The sequence below is a fragment of the Mytilus californianus genome, unplaced genomic scaffold (assembly GCF_021869535.1).
Source record: "Mytilus californianus isolate M0D057914Y unplaced genomic scaffold, xbMytCali1.0.p SCAF_6, whole genome shotgun sequence".
Classification (NCBI taxonomy): Eukaryota; Metazoa; Mollusca; class Bivalvia; order Mytilida; family Mytilidae; genus Mytilus; species Mytilus californianus.
The window spans coordinates 31,895,036-31,915,130 of record NW_026262712.1 but is presented as its reverse complement, the minus strand read 5'-3'; the positions used below and the strand labels follow the sequence as shown (position 1 = coordinate 31,915,130).

Below are 20,095 nucleotides of genomic sequence, written 5' to 3'. Positions count from 1 at the left end.
GTGCTCGACTCCAATCTAAATTGACTAGGATTGTCAGTTTTCCTACCAATGGTCAGTGGTTCTCTCCATTCACTCTGGTTTCCTCCACCAATAAAAAACTGACCGCCACAAAATAGCACAATAGTGCTTAAAGTGGTGTTAACCACCAATAAATCAACTATAACACATAAAGATCACAATTTACATACATGTAAGCATTAAAATAAATAAAACAGCACATTAGCGTTACACCATGGATTTTATTAATTTGTATTCTTATTTTTATACGACCGCAAAAAAATTTTTGTGGTCGCATATTGGTATGACGTTGGCGTCGTCGTCGTCGTTGTCGTCGTCGTCTGGCGTCGTCCGGCGTCGTCCGATGACACATTGGTTTTCGCACTCTAACTTTAGTTTAAGTGAATGGATCTCTATGAAATTTTACCACAAGGTTCAATACCACAAAAGGAAGGTTGGGATTGATTTTGGGGGTTATGGTACTAACAGTAAAGGAATTAGGGGCCAAAAAGGGGCCAGAAATAAGCATTTTTGTAACTTCCAGACATAACTTGTGTGTTAGTCTATGGATCTCTCTGACATTGTACCACAAGGTTCCATATCACAAAAGGAATGCTGGGATTGATTTTGGGGGTAATTGCCTCAAAATTTTAGGAATTACGGGCCAAAAAAGGGGCAAAAAACAAGCATTTTTCTAGTTTCATGACAATAACTTGTGTGTAAGTGTATGGATCTTTCTGAAATTGTACTACAAGGTTCCATATCACAAAGGGAAAGCTGGAATTGAGTTTGGGGGTAATTGCCGAAACGTTTAGGAATTAGGGGCCAAAAAGGGGCAAAAAACAAGCATTTTTCTAGTTTCAGGACAATAACTTGTGTGTAAGTGTATGGATCTTTCTGAAATTGTACTACAAGGTTCCATATCTCAAATGGAAAGCTGGGTTTGAGTTTGGGGGTAATTGCCCTAAACGTTTAGGAATTTGGGGCCAAAAAGGGGCCAAAAAACACATTTTTATACGACCGCAAAAAATTTTTTGTGGTCGTATATTGGTATGACGTTGGCCAGCGTCGTCCGAAGACACATTGGTTTTCGCACTCTTACTTTAGTTTAAGTGAATGGATCTCTATGAAATTTTACCACAAGGTTCAATACCACAAAAGGAAGGTTGGGATTGATTTTGGGGGTTATGGTACCAACAGTTAAGGAATTAGGGGCCAAAAATAAGCATTTTTGTAACTTCCAGACATAACTTGTGTGTTAGTGTATGGATCTCTCTGACATTGTACTGCAAGGTACCATACCACAAAGGAAAGGCTGGGATTGATGATGGGGGTAATTGCCTCAATATTTTAGGAATTAGGGGCCAAAAAGGGTAAAAAAACAAGCATTTTTCTAGTTTCATGACAATAACTTGTGTGTAAGTGTATGGATCTTTCTGAAATTGTACTACAAGGTTCCATATCACAAAGGGAAAGCTGGGTTTGAGTTTGGGGGTAATTGCCCTAAAGGTTTAGGAATTTGGGGCCAAAAAGGGGCCAAAAAACACATTTTTCTAGTTTCCAGACAATAACTTGTGTTCAAGTGTATGGATCTCTCTGAAATTGTACTGCAAGGTACCATACCACAAAGGGAAGGCTTGGATTGAGTTTTGGGTTGATGAATCATAAGGGGGTTCAAAAAATTTGGGGGGGGGATTTTTTTTTTTTTCCTTTTTTTCCTTTTTTTAATCTTTTAAAATTTTCCATTTTAAGTTCGTTATTTCTTATTTATATTTAAAAGCAAATAATAATGATATGGTAGGAGATACACACCAAACAGGATGTGTAAATTATTATATAATAAGTATTGTGCAATAGCAAGAAATTTTCAATTGCACAGTATTGCACAATAGCAAGAAATCTTCAATTGCACAGTATTGCGCAATAGCAAGAAATCTTCAATTGCACAGTATTGTGCAATAGCAAGAAATATCCAATATAATAATAATATAATTATAAATTCTTTATTTAAAGAGGGTAAACTCAGTTAGTTACAATAAACTAATCTTCCCTGAGGCCCTCACATACAAATTACAATACAATCAAAAAACAGATATTTACACATAGTTAATTTACAGTCAATTAGTTCAATGTAATATTACTAACTTGATAAGATATAAGGCTGTTCAAGATGTACATGTAGTCAAAAAATCAAATACAAATATAAATAAAAGAATATACAAATACATTGTAGAAAACATAATCTTATCAGGACTGTGTTAAGTACTTCTTGATACTTTGTTTAAAAGTATAAGTGTTTTGAGCTTTACGCATTTTGTTTGGTAGTCCATTCCATAACACTGATCCAGAATAAACAAAAGATAGCACAATATTGCGCAATAGCAAAAAATTGTCAATTGTACATTATTGCGCAATAGCAAGAAATATTTAATTGCACAGTATTGTGCAAAAGAAGATACTTCGTATAAATTGCTTATTTCTTGACCAATTTCAATTGGGTTTTATTCTTGAATTCTTGGGGTTCTTTGATATGCTGAATCTAACCGTATATTTAGTTTTTGGATTTTGGGCCCCGTTTTTAAATTGGTCCACATTGAGGTCCAAAGGGTCCAAAATTAAACTTTGTTTGATTTCATCAAAAATTGAATTATTGGGGTTCTTTGATATGCCGAATCTAACCGTGTATTTAGATTCTTAATAATTGGTTCCGTTTTCAAATTGGTCTACATTAAGGTCCAAAGGGTCCAAAATTAAACTTAGTTTGATTTTAACAAAAATTGAATTCTTAGGGTTCTATGATATGCTGAATCTAAACATGTATTTAGATTTTTGATTATGGGCCCAGTTTTCAAGTTGGTCCAAATCGGGGTCCAAAATTAAATTTTGTTTGATTTCAACAAAAATTGAATATATGGGGCTATTTGATATGCTGAATCTAACCATGTATTTAGATTTTTGATTTTTGGGCCCTGTTATCAACTTTGTCCACATTGAGGTCAAAAGGGTCCAAAAGTAAACTTAGTTTGATTTTAACAAAAAATGAATTCTTACGGTTCTTTGATATGCTGAATCTAAACATGTATTTAGATTTTTATACGACCGCAAAAATTGAAAATTTTTTGGTCGTATATTGGTATGACGTTGGCGTCGTCGTCGTCGTCGTCGTCGTCGTCGTCGTCGTCGTCGTCGTCGTCGTCGTCGTCTGGCGTCGTCCGGCGTCGTCCGAAGACACATTGGTTTTCGCACTCTAACTTTAGTTTAAGTGAATGGATCTCCATGAAATTTTACCATAAGGTTCAATACCACGAAAGGAAGGTTGGGATTGATTTTGGGGGTTATGGTACCAACAGTTAAGGAATTAGGGGCCAAAAAGGGGCCAAAAATAAGCATTTTTGTAACTTCCAGACAATAACTTGTGTGTAAGTGTATGGATCTCTCTGACATTGTACCACAAGGTTCCATATCACAAAGGGAAGGCTGTAATTGATTTTGGGGGTAATTGCCTCAAAATTTTAGGAATTAGGGGCCAAAAAAGGGGCAAAAAACAAGCATTTTTCTAGTTTCATGACAATAACTTGTGTGTAAGTGTTTGGATATTTCTGAAATTGTACTACAAGGTTCCATATCACAAAGGGAAAGCTGGAATTGAGTTTGGGGGTAATTGCCTGAAACGTTTAGGAATTGGGGGCCAAAAAGGGGCCAAAAATAAGCATTTTTCTAGTTTCCAGACAATAACTTGTGTTCAAGTGTATGGATCTCTCTGAAATTGTACTGCAAGGTACCATACCACAAAGGGAAGGCTGGGATTGAGTTTGGGGGTGATGAATCATAAGGGGGTTCAAAAAATTTGGGGGGGGGGGGATTTTTTTTTTTTCTTTTTTTTTCTTTTTTTCCTTAAATTTTCTTTTAAAATTTTCCATTTTAAGTTGGTTATTTCTGATTAATATTTAAAAGCAAATAATAATGATATGGTAGGAGATACACACCAAACAGGATGTGTAAATTATTATATAATAAGTATTGTGCAATAGCAAGAAATTTTCAATTGCACAGTATTGCACAATTGCAAGAAATCTTCAATTGCACAGTATTGCGCAATAGCAAGAAATCTTCAATTGCACAGTATTGCGCAATAGCAAGAAATATCCAATAGCACAATATTGCGCAATAGCAAGAAATTGTCAATTGTACAGTATTGCACAATAGCAAGAAATATTCAATTGCACAGTATTGTGCAAAAGAAGATACTTCGTATAAATTGCTTATTTCTTGATCAATTTCAATGGGGTTTTATTCTTGAATTCTTGGGGTTCTTTAATATGCTGAATCTAACCTTGTATTAAGTTTTTGGATTTTGGGCCCCGTTTTTAAATTGGTCCACATTGAGGTCCAAAGGGTCCAAAATTTAACTTTGTTCGATTTCATCAAAAATTGAATTATTGGGGTTCTTTGATATGCCGAATCTAACCGTGTATTTAGATTCTTAATTTTTGGTTCTGTTTTCAAATTGGTCTACATTAAGGTCAAAAGGGTCCAAAATTAAACTTAGTTTGATTTTAACAAAAATTGAATTTTTAGGGTTCTTTGATATGCTGAATCTAAACATGTATTTAGATTTTTGATTATGGGCCCATTTTTCAAGTTGGTCCAAATCGGGGTCCAAAATTAAACTTTGTTTGATTTCAACAAAAATTGAATATATGGGGTTCTTTGATATGCTGAATCTAACCATGTATTTAGATTTTTGATTTTTGGGCCCCGTTATCAACTTTGTCCACATTGAGGTCAAAAGGGTCCAAAATTAAACTTTGTTTGATTTCAACAAAAATTGAATATATGGGGTTCTTTGATATGCTGAATCTAAACATGTACTTAGATTTTAGATTTTTGGCCCAGTTTTCAAGTTGGTCCAACTTGGGGTCCAAAATTAAACTTTGTTTGATTTCAACAAAAATTGAATATATGGGGTTCTTTGATATGCTGAATCTAACCATGTATTTTGATTTTTGGGCCCCGTTATCAACTTTGTCCACATTGAGTTCAAAAGGGTCCAAAATTAAACTTTATTTGATTTCATCAAAAATTGAATTCTTGGGGTTCTTTGATATGCTGAATCTAACCATGTATTTAGATTTTTTATTTGTGGACCCCCTATCAAATTGGTTCATATTGAGGTCAAAAGGGTCCAAAATTAAACTTTGTTTAATTTCATCAAAAATTGAATTATTGGGGTTCTTTGATATGCCAAATCTAACCGTGTATTTAGATTTTTAATTTTGGGTCCCGTTTTTAAATTGGTCTACATTAAGGTCCAAAGGGTCCAAAATTAAACTTAGTTTGATTTTAACAAAAATTGAATTCTTGGGGTTCTTTGATATGCTGAATCTAAACATGTGTTTAGAATTTTGATTATGGGCCCAGTTTTCAAGTTGGTCCAAGTTGGGGTCCAAAATTAAACTTTGTTTGATTTCGACAAAAATTGAATATATGGGGTTCTTTGATATGCTGAATCTAAACATGTATTTAGATTTTAGATTTTTGGCCCAGTTTTCAAGTTGGTCCAAATTAGGGTCCAAAATTAAACTTTGTTTGATTTCAACAAAAATTGAATATATGGGGTTCTTTGATATGCTGAATCTTACCATGTATTTAGATTTTTTATTTTGTAGGCCCGCTATCAAATTGGTTCATATTGTGGTCAAAAGGGTCCAAAATTAAACTTTGTTTGATTTCATCAAAAATTGAATTATTGGGGTTCTTTGATATGCCAAATCTAACCGTGTTTTTTGATTTTTAATTTTGGGTCCCGTTTTTTAAATTGGTCTACATTAAGGTCCAAAGGGTCCAAAATTAAACTTAGTTTGATTTTAACAAAAATTGAATTCTTGGGGTACTTTGATATGCTGAATCTAAACATGTGTTTAGATTTTTGATTATGGGACCAGTTTTCAAGTTTGTCCAAGTTGGGGTCCAAAATTAAACTTTGTTTGATTTCAACAAAAATTGAATATATGGGGTTCTTTGATATGCTGAATCTAACCATGTATTTTGATTTTGGACATTGGACCATAATAGGTAAATTAAAAAAATTGAAGTTCTTAGACCACATTCTTTCTGTGTCAGAAACCTATGCTGTGTCAAATATTTAATCACAATCCAAATTCAGAGCTGTATCAAGCTTGAATGTTGTGTCCATACTTGCCCCAACTGTTCAGGGTTCGACCTCTGCGGTCGTATCAAGCTGCGCCCAGCGAAGCATTTTATTGATTATGGGCCCAGTTTTCAAGTTGGTCCAAATCGGGGTCCAAAATTAAACTTTGTTTGATTTCAACAAAAATTGAATATATGGGGTTCTTTGATATGCTGAATCTAACCATGTATTTAGATTTTGGATATTGGACCATAATAGGCGAATGTCCAATTTAAAATTTTTAAGTTCTTAGACCACATTCATTCTGTGTCAGAAACCTATGCTGTGTCAAATATTTAATCACAATCCAAATGCAAAGCTGTATCAAGCTTGAATGTTGTGTCCATACTTGCCCCAACTGTTCAGGGTTCGACCTCTGCGGTAGTATCAAGCTGCGCCCTGCGGAGCATTTTATTCTAGTTTCCAGACAATAACTTGTGTTCAAGTGTATGGATCTCTCTCCACAAAGGGAAGGCTGGGATTGAGTTTGGGGATGATGAATCATAAGGGGGTTCAAAAAATTTGGGGGGGATTTTTTTTTTTCCTTTTTTTTCTTTTTTTCCTTTTTTTTTTCTTTTAAAATTTTCCATTTTAAGTTGGTTATTTCTGATTTATATTTAAAAGCAAATAATAATGATATAATAGGAGATACACACCAAACAGGAAGTGTAAATTATTATATAATAAGTATTGTGCAATAGCAAGAAATTTTCAATTGCACAGTATTGCACAATAACAAGAAATCTTCAATTGCACAGTATTGCACAATAGCAAGAAATCTTCAATTGCACAGTATTGCACAATAGCAAGAAATATCCAATAGCACAATATTGCGCAATAGCAAGAAATTGTCAATTGTACAGTATTGCGCAATAGCAAGAAATATTTAATTGCACAGTATTGTGCAAAAGAAGATACTTCGTATAAATTGCTTATTTCTTGACCAATTTCAATTGGGTTTTATTCTTGAATTCTTGGGGTTCTTTAATATGCTGAATCTAACCGTGTATTTAGTTTTTGGATTTTGGGCCCCGTTTTTAAATTGGTCCACATTGAGGTCCAAAGGGTCCAAAATTAAACTTTGTTTGATTTCATCAAAAATTGAATTATTGGGGTTCTTTGATATGCCGAAGCTAACCGTGTATTTAGATTCTTAATTTTTGGTTCCGTTTTCAAATTGGTCTACATTAAGGTCCAAAGGGTCCAAAATTAAACTTAGTTTGATTTTAACAAAAATTGAATTCTTAGGGTTCTTTGATATGCTGAATCTAAACATGTATTTAGATTTTTGATTATGGGCCCAGTTTTCAAGTTGGTCCAAATCGGGGTCCAAAATTAAACTTTGTTTGATTTCAACAAAAATTGAATATATGGGGTTCTTTGATATGCTGAATCTAACCATGTATTTAGATTTTTGATTTTTGGGCCCCGTTATCAACTTTATCCACATTGAGGTCAAAAGGGTCCAAAATTAAACTTTGTTTGATTTCATCAAAAATTGAATTCTTGGGGTTCTTTGATATGCTGAATCTAACCATGTATTTAGATTTTGGATATTGGACCATAATAGGTGAATGTCCAATTTAAAATTTTTAAGTTCTTAGACCACATTCATTCTGTGTTAGAAACCTATGCTGTGTCAAATATTTAATCACAATCCAAATGCAAAGCTGTATCAAGCTTGAATGTTGTGTCCATACTTGCCCCAACTGTTCAGGGTTCGACCTCTGCGGTCGTATCAAGCTGCGCCCTGCGGAGCATTTTATTAATTTTTTTAATTCAAACAATTAAAGCATATACATGACATCCATATCCTTACAATATAATGCAATGTAAAATATATACAATATCATTATCATAAGTACATTATTTTTTAAATATAAAATATTCATGATGAATGATATTTAAAAAATTAACTATACATATTTCTTTCATGGAAACATAGTTTCAAGGACTTTTCTTTAATGTAATTTTTGTCTTTTTTCTTTGTCAGATATCCGTGAAAAATATAGAGTTAGCATAAACGAAATGCAGCGGCACAGAATGCCAAGTCAGAACTCTTGCTATGAACAAAGTACCCGTCATGAAAGTTTAGGTTACCTACGGCAAGCACGTTACCCCACACCACCACCAGCACACTGTAATCCACCTAATTATGCCCATTCACGCTATCATCTGAACAGTACGTCCCCATACCAATCAATGGTATATAATGACTTGTCAAGAAATGGGGACACAGCTGCTTCACGGTCAAGCAATCAGACCAAGGATTATAATGTTACTTCATCATCTTATACAAACAATTGTAGAAGCCCTACGGACACATATCCTACTTTACGCATTCAGGAAAGTGCATCAAAAATCGTTCATGTAGATCCTAGTGACACATATTCTTCAGCAGACGTTGAAATGTTGTCTGATGATTATCCACCTGAAGAAGGACAGCCGCTTGCAGCAGGTATTCAGCGGGAACATCATTATCGTAATATCATTAAGAGACCTTTGAACACTAATCGCATGGAGGATCAAGAGGGGGAAAGTCCCCCGATACATCCGAAACGATTGGACCTGCGATTAAATATATCAAGAGGGGAATTCGCCAGTCCCAGTCCAAGTCCAGCTTCAGGCTCAGGAGGATCTATCCCACTTGCTCAACTTGACCATTTTACTAACTCAAACCTATATATGCCAGGCACCGTTTATAACAATTTGATGCAAGAGAAAAATCAACAAGAATATGATCAGGAAAGACGAGGTCAGAACAAAGATCCAACCTTTAAAGTCCCACCTCCTGTGAGTGCGAATCATAAATCTCCATATCAAAATGGACAACATATACTTGATTTCCATCTAAATAGTTATCAGGTAAATGGACAGCAAGTGCCACAGAGAAGGATGGAACGTGAGGAATCTCGGACATTTCCACTACGCAGCCGACAATTCTCTCACCCTTCCTTGCCCCCAAAGGACAGACCATCTATACTGAAATATTCAGTGTCTGTTCCTAATGATATGAAACCAGCAGAATATAGAAAAGGTATGAACTGTTTAAACATGTTAAAGTATTGTAAATATGTTGAAGCTGATTTACTTGAGAGTGTACTTATGCAAGAAAATTAGGTTTAATAGAAAAACAAAGGATATGGGGTCACAAAATCAGTATATGCACAGCAAAAAACACACGAAAAGCAAAGGAACAGCGCTTTTATTGCTGTTCATCTCAAAGTCACAGTGAGGCCTTCAACACGGAGCAAAAAAACTCGCCTCACTGCAAGTTTAAGACATCCCCCAGCACCGGCTTGAGCTTAATGGCTACTTTTAATATAGTAACACACTGGCCAAACAGGTTTTTCAGTAATCATTTTGTTAACTTTCCCATATTTGATTGGCTAACAATAAGTACTGTTTCTCTTTCAAAAAGGTAGTACAATGTAGGGATTTCATGAATAACTTAACAAAACAGTCAAACTCATCTGTTTTTATACGACCGCAAAAAAATTTTGTGGTCGTATATTGGTATGACGTTGGCGTCGTCGTCGTCGTCCGGCGTCGTCGTCCGAATACATATTGGTTTTCGCACTCTAACTTTAGTTTAAGTGAATGGATCTTTTTGAAATTTGACCATAAGGTTAAATACCACAAAAGGAAGGTTGGGATTGATTTTGGGGGTAATGGTACCAACAGTTAAGGAATTAGGGGCCAACAAGGGGCCAAAAATGAGCATTTTCTAGTTTCCAGACAATAACTGTGGAACGGTGTATGGATCTCTCTGAAATTATACTACAAGTTTCCATACCACAAAGGGATGGTTAGGATTTGCTTTGGGGGGTTATGGCTCAAACCGTTTAGGAATTAGGGGCAAAAAAGGGGGAAAAACAAGGTTGTCCTGGTTAATGGACAAATACTTTAGTACAAAACATAATTTAAAGCAGTGTAAGGGAGATAAATCAAATACATCATTGAAATTATCTCCCTTACACTGCTTTTAAATTATGTATAAAGTAATGGTTAATGAACAATAAAGATAATCTAAAACAGTGTAAGGGAGGTAATCCAAATACAACGTTTTGGTTACTTCCCTTACACTGCTTTTAAATTATGTTTAAAGAAATGCATATTTATAAAGGAAGACCAGTAAAAATATCTGCAAATGTTTTCATCTTTTTTTTTTTACAAAAAAATCCATATGAAAGATTTGACACTATATTTTTATTAATTCTATTATAAAATAGATTAAGTTAGCACTATGGTAAATTTAAATGGGTAATTATGGTTGCCAACTCCATTGGAAATTTGAATTGAGATTATGACCATATCTTGAGGGAAAGAATTTTTTTGGGCGAAAAAGGGGGGGGGGATAAAAAGAAATTGTGGGGGGCCAATTTTTTCTCATTTCAGATTTCAGAAATTAAAAAGAATTATTCTTCAAATATTATTTTTTTTTCAAATTTCAAATATTGAAAAATTTCAAGAAGTAATCTTTAATTGCACAGTATGGCGCATTAGATTTGTAAAATCTTTGATCACATTTATTAATTTGTTATGCTGAATCTAACAGTGTATTTAGATTTTTAATTTTGGGTCCAGTTTTCAAATTGGTCTACATTAATGTCCAAAGGGTCCAAAATTAAACTTTGTTTGATTTTAGCAAAAATTGAATATGTGAGGTTCTTTGATATGCTGAATCTAAACATGTATTTAGATTTTTGATTTTTGGCCCAGTTTTCAAGTTGGTCCAAATTGGGGTCCAAAATTAAACTTTGTTTGATTTCAACAAAAATTGAATATATGGGGTTCTTTGATATGCTGAATCTAACCATGTATTTAGATTTTTTATTTGTGGACCCCGTTATCTAATTGGTTCATATTGAGGTCAAAAGGGTCCAAAATTAAACTTTGTTTGATTTCATCTAAAATTGAATTATTGGGGTTCTTTGATATTCCAAATCTAACCGTGTATTTAGGTTTTTAATTTTGGGTCCTGTTTTTTAAATTGGTCTACATTGAGGTCCAAAGGGTCCAAAATTAAACTTAGTTTGATTTTGACAAAAATTGAATTCTTGGGGTTCTTTGATTTGCTGAATCTAAACATGTGTTTAGATTTTTGATTATGGGCCCAGTTTTCAAGTTGGTCCAAGATAGGGTCCAGTATTTAAACTTTGTTTGATTTTAACAAAAATTGAATATATGGGGTTCTTTGATATGCTGAATCTAAACATGTATTTAGATTTTTGATTATGGGCCCAGTTTTCAAGTTGGTCCAAATTGGGGTCCAAAATTAAACTTTGTTTGATTTCAACAAAAATTGAATATATGAGGTTCTTTGATATGCTGAATCTAACCATGTATTTAGATTTTTTATTTGTAGGCCCCGCTATCAAATTGGTTCATATTGAGGTCAAAAGGGTCCAAAATTAAACTTTGTTTGATTTCATCGAAAATTGAATTATTGGGGTTCTTTGATATGCCAAATCTAACCGTGTTTTTAGATTTTTAATTTGGGTCCTGTTTTTTAAATTGGTCGTCATTGAGGTCCAAAGGGTCCAAAATTAAACTTAGTTTGATTTTAACAAAAATTGAATTCTTGGGGTTCTTTGATATGCTGAATCTAAACATGTGTTTAGATTTTTGATTATGGGCCCAGTTTTCAAGTTGGTCCAAGTTGGGGTCCAAAATTAAACTTTTTTTGATTTCAACAAAAATTGAATATATGGGGTTCTTTGATATGCTGAATCTAACCATGAATTTAGATATTTTATTTGTGGGCGCTGCTATCAAATTGGTTCATATTGAGGTCAAAAGGGTCCAAAATTAAACTTTGTTTGATTTCATCAAAAATTGAATTATTGGGGTTCTTTGATATTCCAAATCTAACCGTGTATTTAGATTTTTAATTTTAAGTCCCGTTTTTTAAATTGGTCTACATTAAGGTCCAAAGGGTCCAAAATTAAACTTAGTTTGATTTTAGCAAAAATTGAATTCTTGGGGTTCTTTGATATGCTGAATCTAAACATGTGTTTAGATTTTTGATTATGGGCCCAGTTTTCAAGTTTGTCCAAGTTGGGGTCCAAAATTAAACTTTGTTTGATTTTAACAAAAATTGAATATATGGGGTTCTTTGATATGCTGAATCTAACCATGTATTTTGATTTTGGACATTGGACCATAATAGGTAAATTAAAAAAATTCAAGTTCTTAGACCACATTCTTTCTGTGTCAGAAACCTATGCTGTGTCAAATATTTAATAACAATCCAAATTCAGAGCTGTATCAAGCTTGAATGTTGTGTCCATACTTGCCCCAACTGTTCAGGGTTCGACCTCTGCAGTCGTATCAAGCTGCGCCCCAGCGAAGCATTTTATTCTATTTTGTATACACTCAAGTATAGGTGCTAATGACTAATTCATGGCCCCATTGCTTTCTATGTCAGTACAAGTGTTTTGGAGGTAATGCTATATCCCTTAAACATTCAGATATTTTTTCCTTAATATATAAATAAAAAGTCTTATTTTCTTCTACTCTTGAATTTCTCTTGACTACATTGCTATAATAGAGTGTTAAATTGTCTGTCATTAATAGTTGTCTTTACTATTCACAAAAGTATAATTTCATGGACAATAAAAATCTCATTTGTGTGTTATCTTCAAAATAATGCAAAATTTACAAGCCTCCAGGGAGCAGTTTGAAGGCCTTGCACAGTTACGTAACATCTTTGCACAATAGATTTCTTTGCTTAGTTCTTGAGATAAAAGGTTGAAAATTAATAAGCAAACCAGAAAAATTCTGTTAAGGCATGTTTTGACCTCCCAAAACTTTAGAATTTAAGGGGTTGTAAAAAAAAATTACTTGCATGTACAAGTAAATTCTTAGAGAAGATTAAGGGGAGATAATTCGAATCGGGAAAATAAAATAAAAATCTTACAGAATTACTTATACAAGTATGTATTACTTACATCTTCAAGTTAATAAAAATGACTTGTATAAGTATTACCCCTGACTGTATGTTAAATTCCTCAATTTCAAGCAGGCGCAGCTGTTTTGTCTTAAGTTAAAAAAAAGTGACAATCAATGCATGTCAAAGTTACACCTTGTGGTGTCTTGTACTGAAAAAATCAACATGCCTTTAATTGAATATAAAAGAGAACTGGTTCCAAGAACTTTGGATGTACCAAAACAGGGTACTTCAAATCTGACAAACAGGCAAAATGTACCCTTCTTTTTTAAATTTCATGCAATTTTTTTATTGTTCAAAATTATAAGTCAAAAAGTGTTCTACAATGATCACCAGTCATTCAGCTTTCATTGGATACCAAAATTACCAAAATATTCTACATATTTTGAAAGTTACAACCATGCGTAGGAACTATTTTGTGTTAAATATGTACTACTTTCTTGTACATGTATATGCTTTCTGACCAGGCCAAAATTAGAGGTGTTGCACCTTTACAAATGCAAGTAATAAAATGCTACGTATGTACTGTGGATTCAATTATTTTGTGTGTGTACTCATTTTCATGGATTGAAATTGATTGGATGATTGTTGTTATGCCCCCAACGTAGCGGAGGTGGCATTAAGTTTTACCCTTGTCCGTCTGTACGTACGTACGTCCCTACATTGGTTTCCGTTCTCTAACATAAGTTTGCCTCAACCAAATGTTATGAAACTTATACACAATGCTTATTACCACAAAACACAGATCAAGTTTGAATTTTGGTGTCGTCACTTTTACGGTTCTAGAGTTATGCCCCTTTACAAATGGAAAAATTGCTGAATTTTTCGTTTCCGTTCTCTTACTTTAGTTTGCCTCAACCAAATGTTATGAAACTTATACACAATGCTTATTACCACAAAATACAGATCAAGTTTAAATTTTGTTTTTTTAATAAGTCAAGGTGGTTTTGTGGTAGTATGCTTGTCTCAAATGCAAGGGGCTGTGGGTTAGATTCTCGGCTGGGTCAACCCAAAGACTAGTAAATTGGTATTTGCTGCTTCTCGGCTAAGCACACAGATCTAGGAGTTAGAGAAAAGACTCGTCAGCTCGTAGTCAGAATGACATGTCTGTGTAGGTTGTCATGTCTTCCTACGGATTGTTACCTTGTTAACTAGCACGTTAAAAGATCAGGTTCATCGTTATATTCATATCACAATAACATATTTTTGTCCTTAATATTCAATTGATTTTCTTCTGTACATTAAACAGCCATCCATCATCATCTTGCTGGACCTTGACCTCATTTTCATAGTTCAGATTTCTTTTTTTTTCTGAAACATGTAGTGAGACCTTGATATCAGCAATGATCAGATACATCTAAATATTATTCAGTCATTTTTAATGTAGCAATAAAGTAACATTTCATTGTATGGGAATAATAAAGGGTATTCAATTTCAGTTACTGTAAATACAGAAATTATTGTGAGGTTTTTAGCTCACCCCGGCCCGAAGGGCCCCATGTAGCTTATGCCATCACTTGGCATCCGTTGTCGTCCGTCGTCTGTCGTCGTCGTCCTCGTCTGTCGTCGTAAACTATTTAAAAAATCTTCTCCTCTGAAACTACTGAGCCAAATACCTTCAAACTTTAACTAAATGTTCCTTAGGGTATCTAGTTTATAAATTGTAGCGGAAGTTTTGATCCATCGACAAACATGGCCGCCATGGCTAAAAATAGAACATAGGGGTCAAATGCAGTTTTTGGCTATATCTCAAAAACTAAACTTTTAGAGCAAATGTGACATGGGGTAAAATTGTTCAATTGGTCAAGATCTATCAGCTCTGAAATTTTCAGACGAATGGAACAACCCATTGTTGGGTTGCTGCCACCGAATTGGTAGTTTTAACAAAATTTTGCAGTTTTTTGTTATTATTTTGAATATTATTATAGATATATATAAACTGTAAGCAGCAATAATGATCAGCAAAGTAAGATCTACAAAAAAGTTAAATGACCATAATCGTCAATTGACCCCTTAAGGAGTTATTGCCCTTTAAAACCAATTTTACACAATTTGTTCATCAAGCTTAAGTTTGCTAACATTTAAAAATCTTCTCCTCTGAAACTACTGGGCCAATTACCTTCAAACTTTAACTAAATGTTCCTTAGGGTATCTTGTTTATAAATTGTATCCGAAGTTTGTATCCTTTGACAAACATGGCCGCCATGGCTAAAAATAGAACTTAAGGGTCAAATGCAGTTTTAAGCTTATATCTCAAAAACTAAATCTTTTAGAGCAAATGTGACATGGGGTAACATTGTTAAATTGGTCAAGATCTATTGGCCCTGAAATTATCAGACAAATCGAACAACCCATTGTTGGGTTTCTGCCACCGAATTGGTAGTTTTAACAAAATTTTGCAGTTTTTTGTTATTATTTTGAATATTATTATAGATATATATAAACTGTAAGCAGCAATAGTGTTCAGCAAAGTAAGATCTACAAAAAAGTTAATATGACCATAATTGTCAATTGACCCCTTAAGGAGTTATTGCCCTTTAAAGACAATTTTACACAATTTGTTCATCAAGTTTGCTAACATTTAAAAATCTTCTCCTCTGAAATACAGGTGAGCGATTCAGGCTCTTGAGAGCCTCTTGTTATTGTCCCCTGCGCTCTCATTTGTACAATTCTTGTCAGATTTTTATGAAACTTATATCATAGGTTAATATTACCAATGTCTTGGATGAGTTCGAAAATCAGTGCCAATCAATTATTTTTAAAAGAGTTATGCCCCTTTGAAAAATTGAATTTAATGGAAAATTGCATTGTAAGTGCTCTCGCATGTATAATTTTTGCCAGATTTTTATAAAATTCCTATCAAAGGTATATAACTGCAATGTCTCAGACAATTTCAAAAATAAGTGCTGATCTAATATTTTAAACGAGTTTCCCTTGGAAATATTACATCTGTCTGTCCTTCCATCCATCTGTCCGTCCATCCATCCGTCCATCCGTCCTATGAAAATTTTTCGTCACATCTTTCTCAGGAACTACAATACAAGGATTTCTGAAATTTGGTTTCAGGTTTTATATAAGTCAGCTATACAGTGTGATGCGTTTTCAGATTGATCACTCAACAACTTCCTGTTTACCGAACACTCATTTTACACAACACATCCAAGTTGAAAATTTTCGTCACATTTTTCTCAGGAACTACATTACAAGGATTTCTGAAATTTGATTTCAGTGTTTATATAAGTCAGCTCTACCGTGTGATGCGTTTTCAGATTCATCACTGAACAACTTCCTGTTTACCGTCAAGTGTTTGGGGTGGGGGTATCATCAGTGAGCAGTAGCTCGCAGTTTCATTTGTTGTTTCTATTGTAGCTTTCAAACATATCAGGGTATTTGTAACATATGCTGGCGACAGTAAAAAACACATACAAAAAGTGTTAAACTTGTGTAGATGTCTGGAGAAAAATGGTTTCACTTGCTGTATGGATATGTTTGACAAAAGAATGCCACAGGAACAGATGTTAAACAGACAGGAATGGTGTGCTCATCGGTTCAATGAGGTATGTATTCATTATAGAGGTAACCAGGGACATTTTTACTCTGCCTTTTACCAAATTTCTTCTATCAGTATGGATAAAAGGGAATATGGGGGACATATCTCGATGATACAGAAAAAACAAAAGAAATTTTTTATGCTCCCACCGTAGCGGAGGGGGCATTAAGTTTTACCCTTGTCCATCTGTACGTCTGTATGTCCGTCTGTCCGAACGTCCCAAAATTGGTTTGCGTTCTCTAACTTTAGTTTGCCTCAACCAAATGTTATGAAACTTATGCACAATGCTAATTACCACAAAACACAGATAAAGATTGAATTTTGGTGGCGTCACGTCTACTGTTCTAGAGTTATGCCCCTTTAAAAATGAAAAAATTGCTGAATTTTTGGTTTCTGTTCTCTAATTTAAGTTTACGTCAACTAAATGTTAAACAATGCTTATTACCGTACCACAAAATACAGATCAAGTTCAAATTTGGGTAGTGTCACTTTTACAGTTCTTGAGTTATGGCCCTTTATAATGTTATATGCAAGCGGGGACACCATCTGTGTACCATGGACACATTTCCCATTTATTTTTTTTTAAATCCAATATGTTGATTAGTCAGTCTAGTACTATTTCTGTAACATATTCATAGTAATTGACATGGGATACAGCCATTTTAAATTATATTTTTGAGCAAAGTTGTTTCTATTGTAACAGACATAACAGACATGTATATAGGATATTCACCAAAATATTAACAGTGGTAACCACATAAGCAAGAACCTATATCTACATAATTATGGTTTAATAATCCAAATTGATGTAATGTCTGTCATACCCCAGCACAAAAAAGAGGAGTTAATACTGGTTTACATCTGTCTGTCCATCTGTCACATAATATTTCGGTTGCATTTTTCCCAGGAACTACAAATCAGACCTTCCTGAAATTTGGTATCAATCTTTATACTTGGCATGCTATTCTGTGTGAGGCATTTTCATATTCATTGCTCATGAACTTCCTGTTAACCAAATACTTATTTTTTTCTATACATAATGGCCATGTATAAACTTTTCATCATATTTTTCTAAGAAACTACAAATCAAGGCTTTTTGAAATTAAGTATTCAATAAGGAATATTTAAATATAGAAAATGCTAACAAAATAAACAATTTTTTCGTTGAAATTACATGATTTTTACAACAAAAAGTGGTTTGCAAATGATTAATGTTTAAAATCTTTTATTTTCACAGGCAGATTTCATTCTCATGTGTGTGTCAGAGCAGTACAAAACAGAAATTGATATGTTTGAATGTGAAAGTCAAATAGACGATAAGGAACTACACATTCAGTATATTTATAGCCTAATGTTGGCTGAACTTAAGCAGAACGGAAATAAAAATTCAAGAGTTATTCCCCTTTTGTTTGAGGGTTGCACTGAAGTTGACATTCCACAATGGCTGCAACACACTTATGTTTATACTTGGCCAGGGCAGTACAGGGACTTGTTATGGTGCCTAACAAAACCGCATACAAGGATAAAACTACGATCACAGCAAAACCAGAGCACACCTACGTCACCTGTTAATGGACCACACCATTTATTGTAGTATAAAAAAAGCATCTACGCTATTTAATTGGACACATTTCAGTATGATTTTTTTCATAATTTTTAAGTGTCTTTTGTACTGTTTTTATTGTCTCATAGTGAAGACAGGATTTAAATCTGTAGCAGATGTTATTTTAAAAAATGAGCTGTGTCGAATAGAAATCGACCTTATGCAAATGAATATCAATACAGCTGTTAACCTATTTCGGGTTGAAAAACCTCAATGCAAAATCTAGAACTGCTTGAAAATTGAGTTGTTATAAGAACCCTACAAAACAGTCCAACATTCATCTCTTATTTCATATTTGAATATTCGAAATCAAGCACAGTCTTACACATGTACATGAATATGTGCACTCGCATAAGGTCGATTTCTATCAGACGCAGCTCAAATGTAGGGGATAGTGCTGGTGTTGGACAAAAAAAAAAACAGGAAGAACCACAATGTAAAAAACTTGCATTTTGTGTACACGTCAATTATAAAATAAAGTATACATGGAAGAATAACGCTGCATGTAACCACAATTTTTAGCATTATATTATTTACATTTATTGCAATGTGCATATAGTTCAAATGTCACTGAATATGATTTATATTAAATATGATATTAAGTATATAATATTGCAAAATTTGTTTTGAAATCCATTCTCCACATGGAACAAAGTCTCATTATAACATTTGTTTTTCATGTTTATATCATTATTACTATATTTAAAAAAAAAAGAGTTTCAGAAAATTTTATATTTGATTCCAATGGAAGAAAAAAAAACTGGGTGGGGGCTAAAAATAAGCTTGGTAGCAAAACATTTGTTGATATTTTTCAATTGGATTTTCATATGAGATTCTATAATTTCATTATTTTAATCAAACTGTTATGTGCAATGTAATTGTAAATGCTATTATGAATAGATGAATTTATGGAATAATTATACGGCTACCTTAAGCCATAAAAGGATTATTTATCTTATTGTGTATTAAATACATATAATATAGATCATGAATTTATAGCTATAAGTAAAATTATTTCTAGATTTTCATCCTTTTTTTAGCTCACCTGGCCCGAAGGGCCAAGTGAGCTTTTCTCATCACTTGGCGTCCGTCGTCCGTCGTCGTCCGTCGTCGTTAGCTTTTTACAAAAATCTTCTCCTCTGAAACCACTGGGCCAAATTTAACCAAACCTGGCCACAATCATTGTTAGGGTATCTTGTTTAAAAAATGTGTCCGATGACCCCACCAACCAACCAAGATGGCCGCCATGGCTAAAAATAGAACATAGGGGTAAAATGTAGATTTTGGCTTATATCTCTGAAACCAAAGCATTTAGAGTAAATCTGACATAGAGTAAAACTGATTATCAGGTCAAGATCTATCTGCTCCAAAATTTTCAGACAAATCTGACAACCGGTTGTTGGGTTGCTGCCCCTGAATTGGTAATTTTAAGGAAATTTTGCAGTTTTTGGTTATTATCTTGAATATTATTATAGATAGAGATAAACTGTAAACAGCAATTATGTTCAGCAAATTAAGATCTACAAATAAGTTGTCATGACCAAAATTGTCAGTCGACCCCTTTAGGAGTTATTGCCCTTAATAGTCAATTTTTAACAATTTTTTGTAAATTTTTGTAATCTTTTACAAAAATCTTCTTCTCTGAAACTACTGAGACAAATATAACCATACTTGGCCATAATCATTATTAGGGTATCTACTTTAAAAAATTTGTCCGATGTCCCCACCTTCCAACCATCATGGCCGACTTGGTTAAAAATTGAACATTGGGGTAAAATGCAGTTTTTGGTTTATATCTCTGAA

General features: G+C 33.7%; 1 protein-coding gene across 3 annotated transcripts in view; it reads left to right on the top strand.

The window, feature by feature from the left end:
- LOC127706822 (uncharacterized) overlaps window positions 1–19,324 on the top strand; it is a 38,831-nt gene extending 19,507 nt beyond the window's left edge. For all 3 annotated transcript variants that reach the window (XM_052211516.1, XM_052211518.1, XM_052211517.1), the window contains exons 4-6: window positions 8,181–9,224; window positions 16,509–16,696; window positions 17,927–19,324. In XM_052211516.1, coding sequence (XP_052067476.1) covers window positions 8,181–9,224; window positions 16,509–16,696; window positions 17,927–18,283 — 1,589 coding nt within the window. In that variant the 3' untranslated portion in view covers window positions 18,284–19,324. The remainder of the gene's footprint in view (window positions 1–8,180; window positions 9,225–16,508; window positions 16,697–17,926) is intronic.
- Window positions 19,325–20,095: the final 771 nt, after the last annotated feature.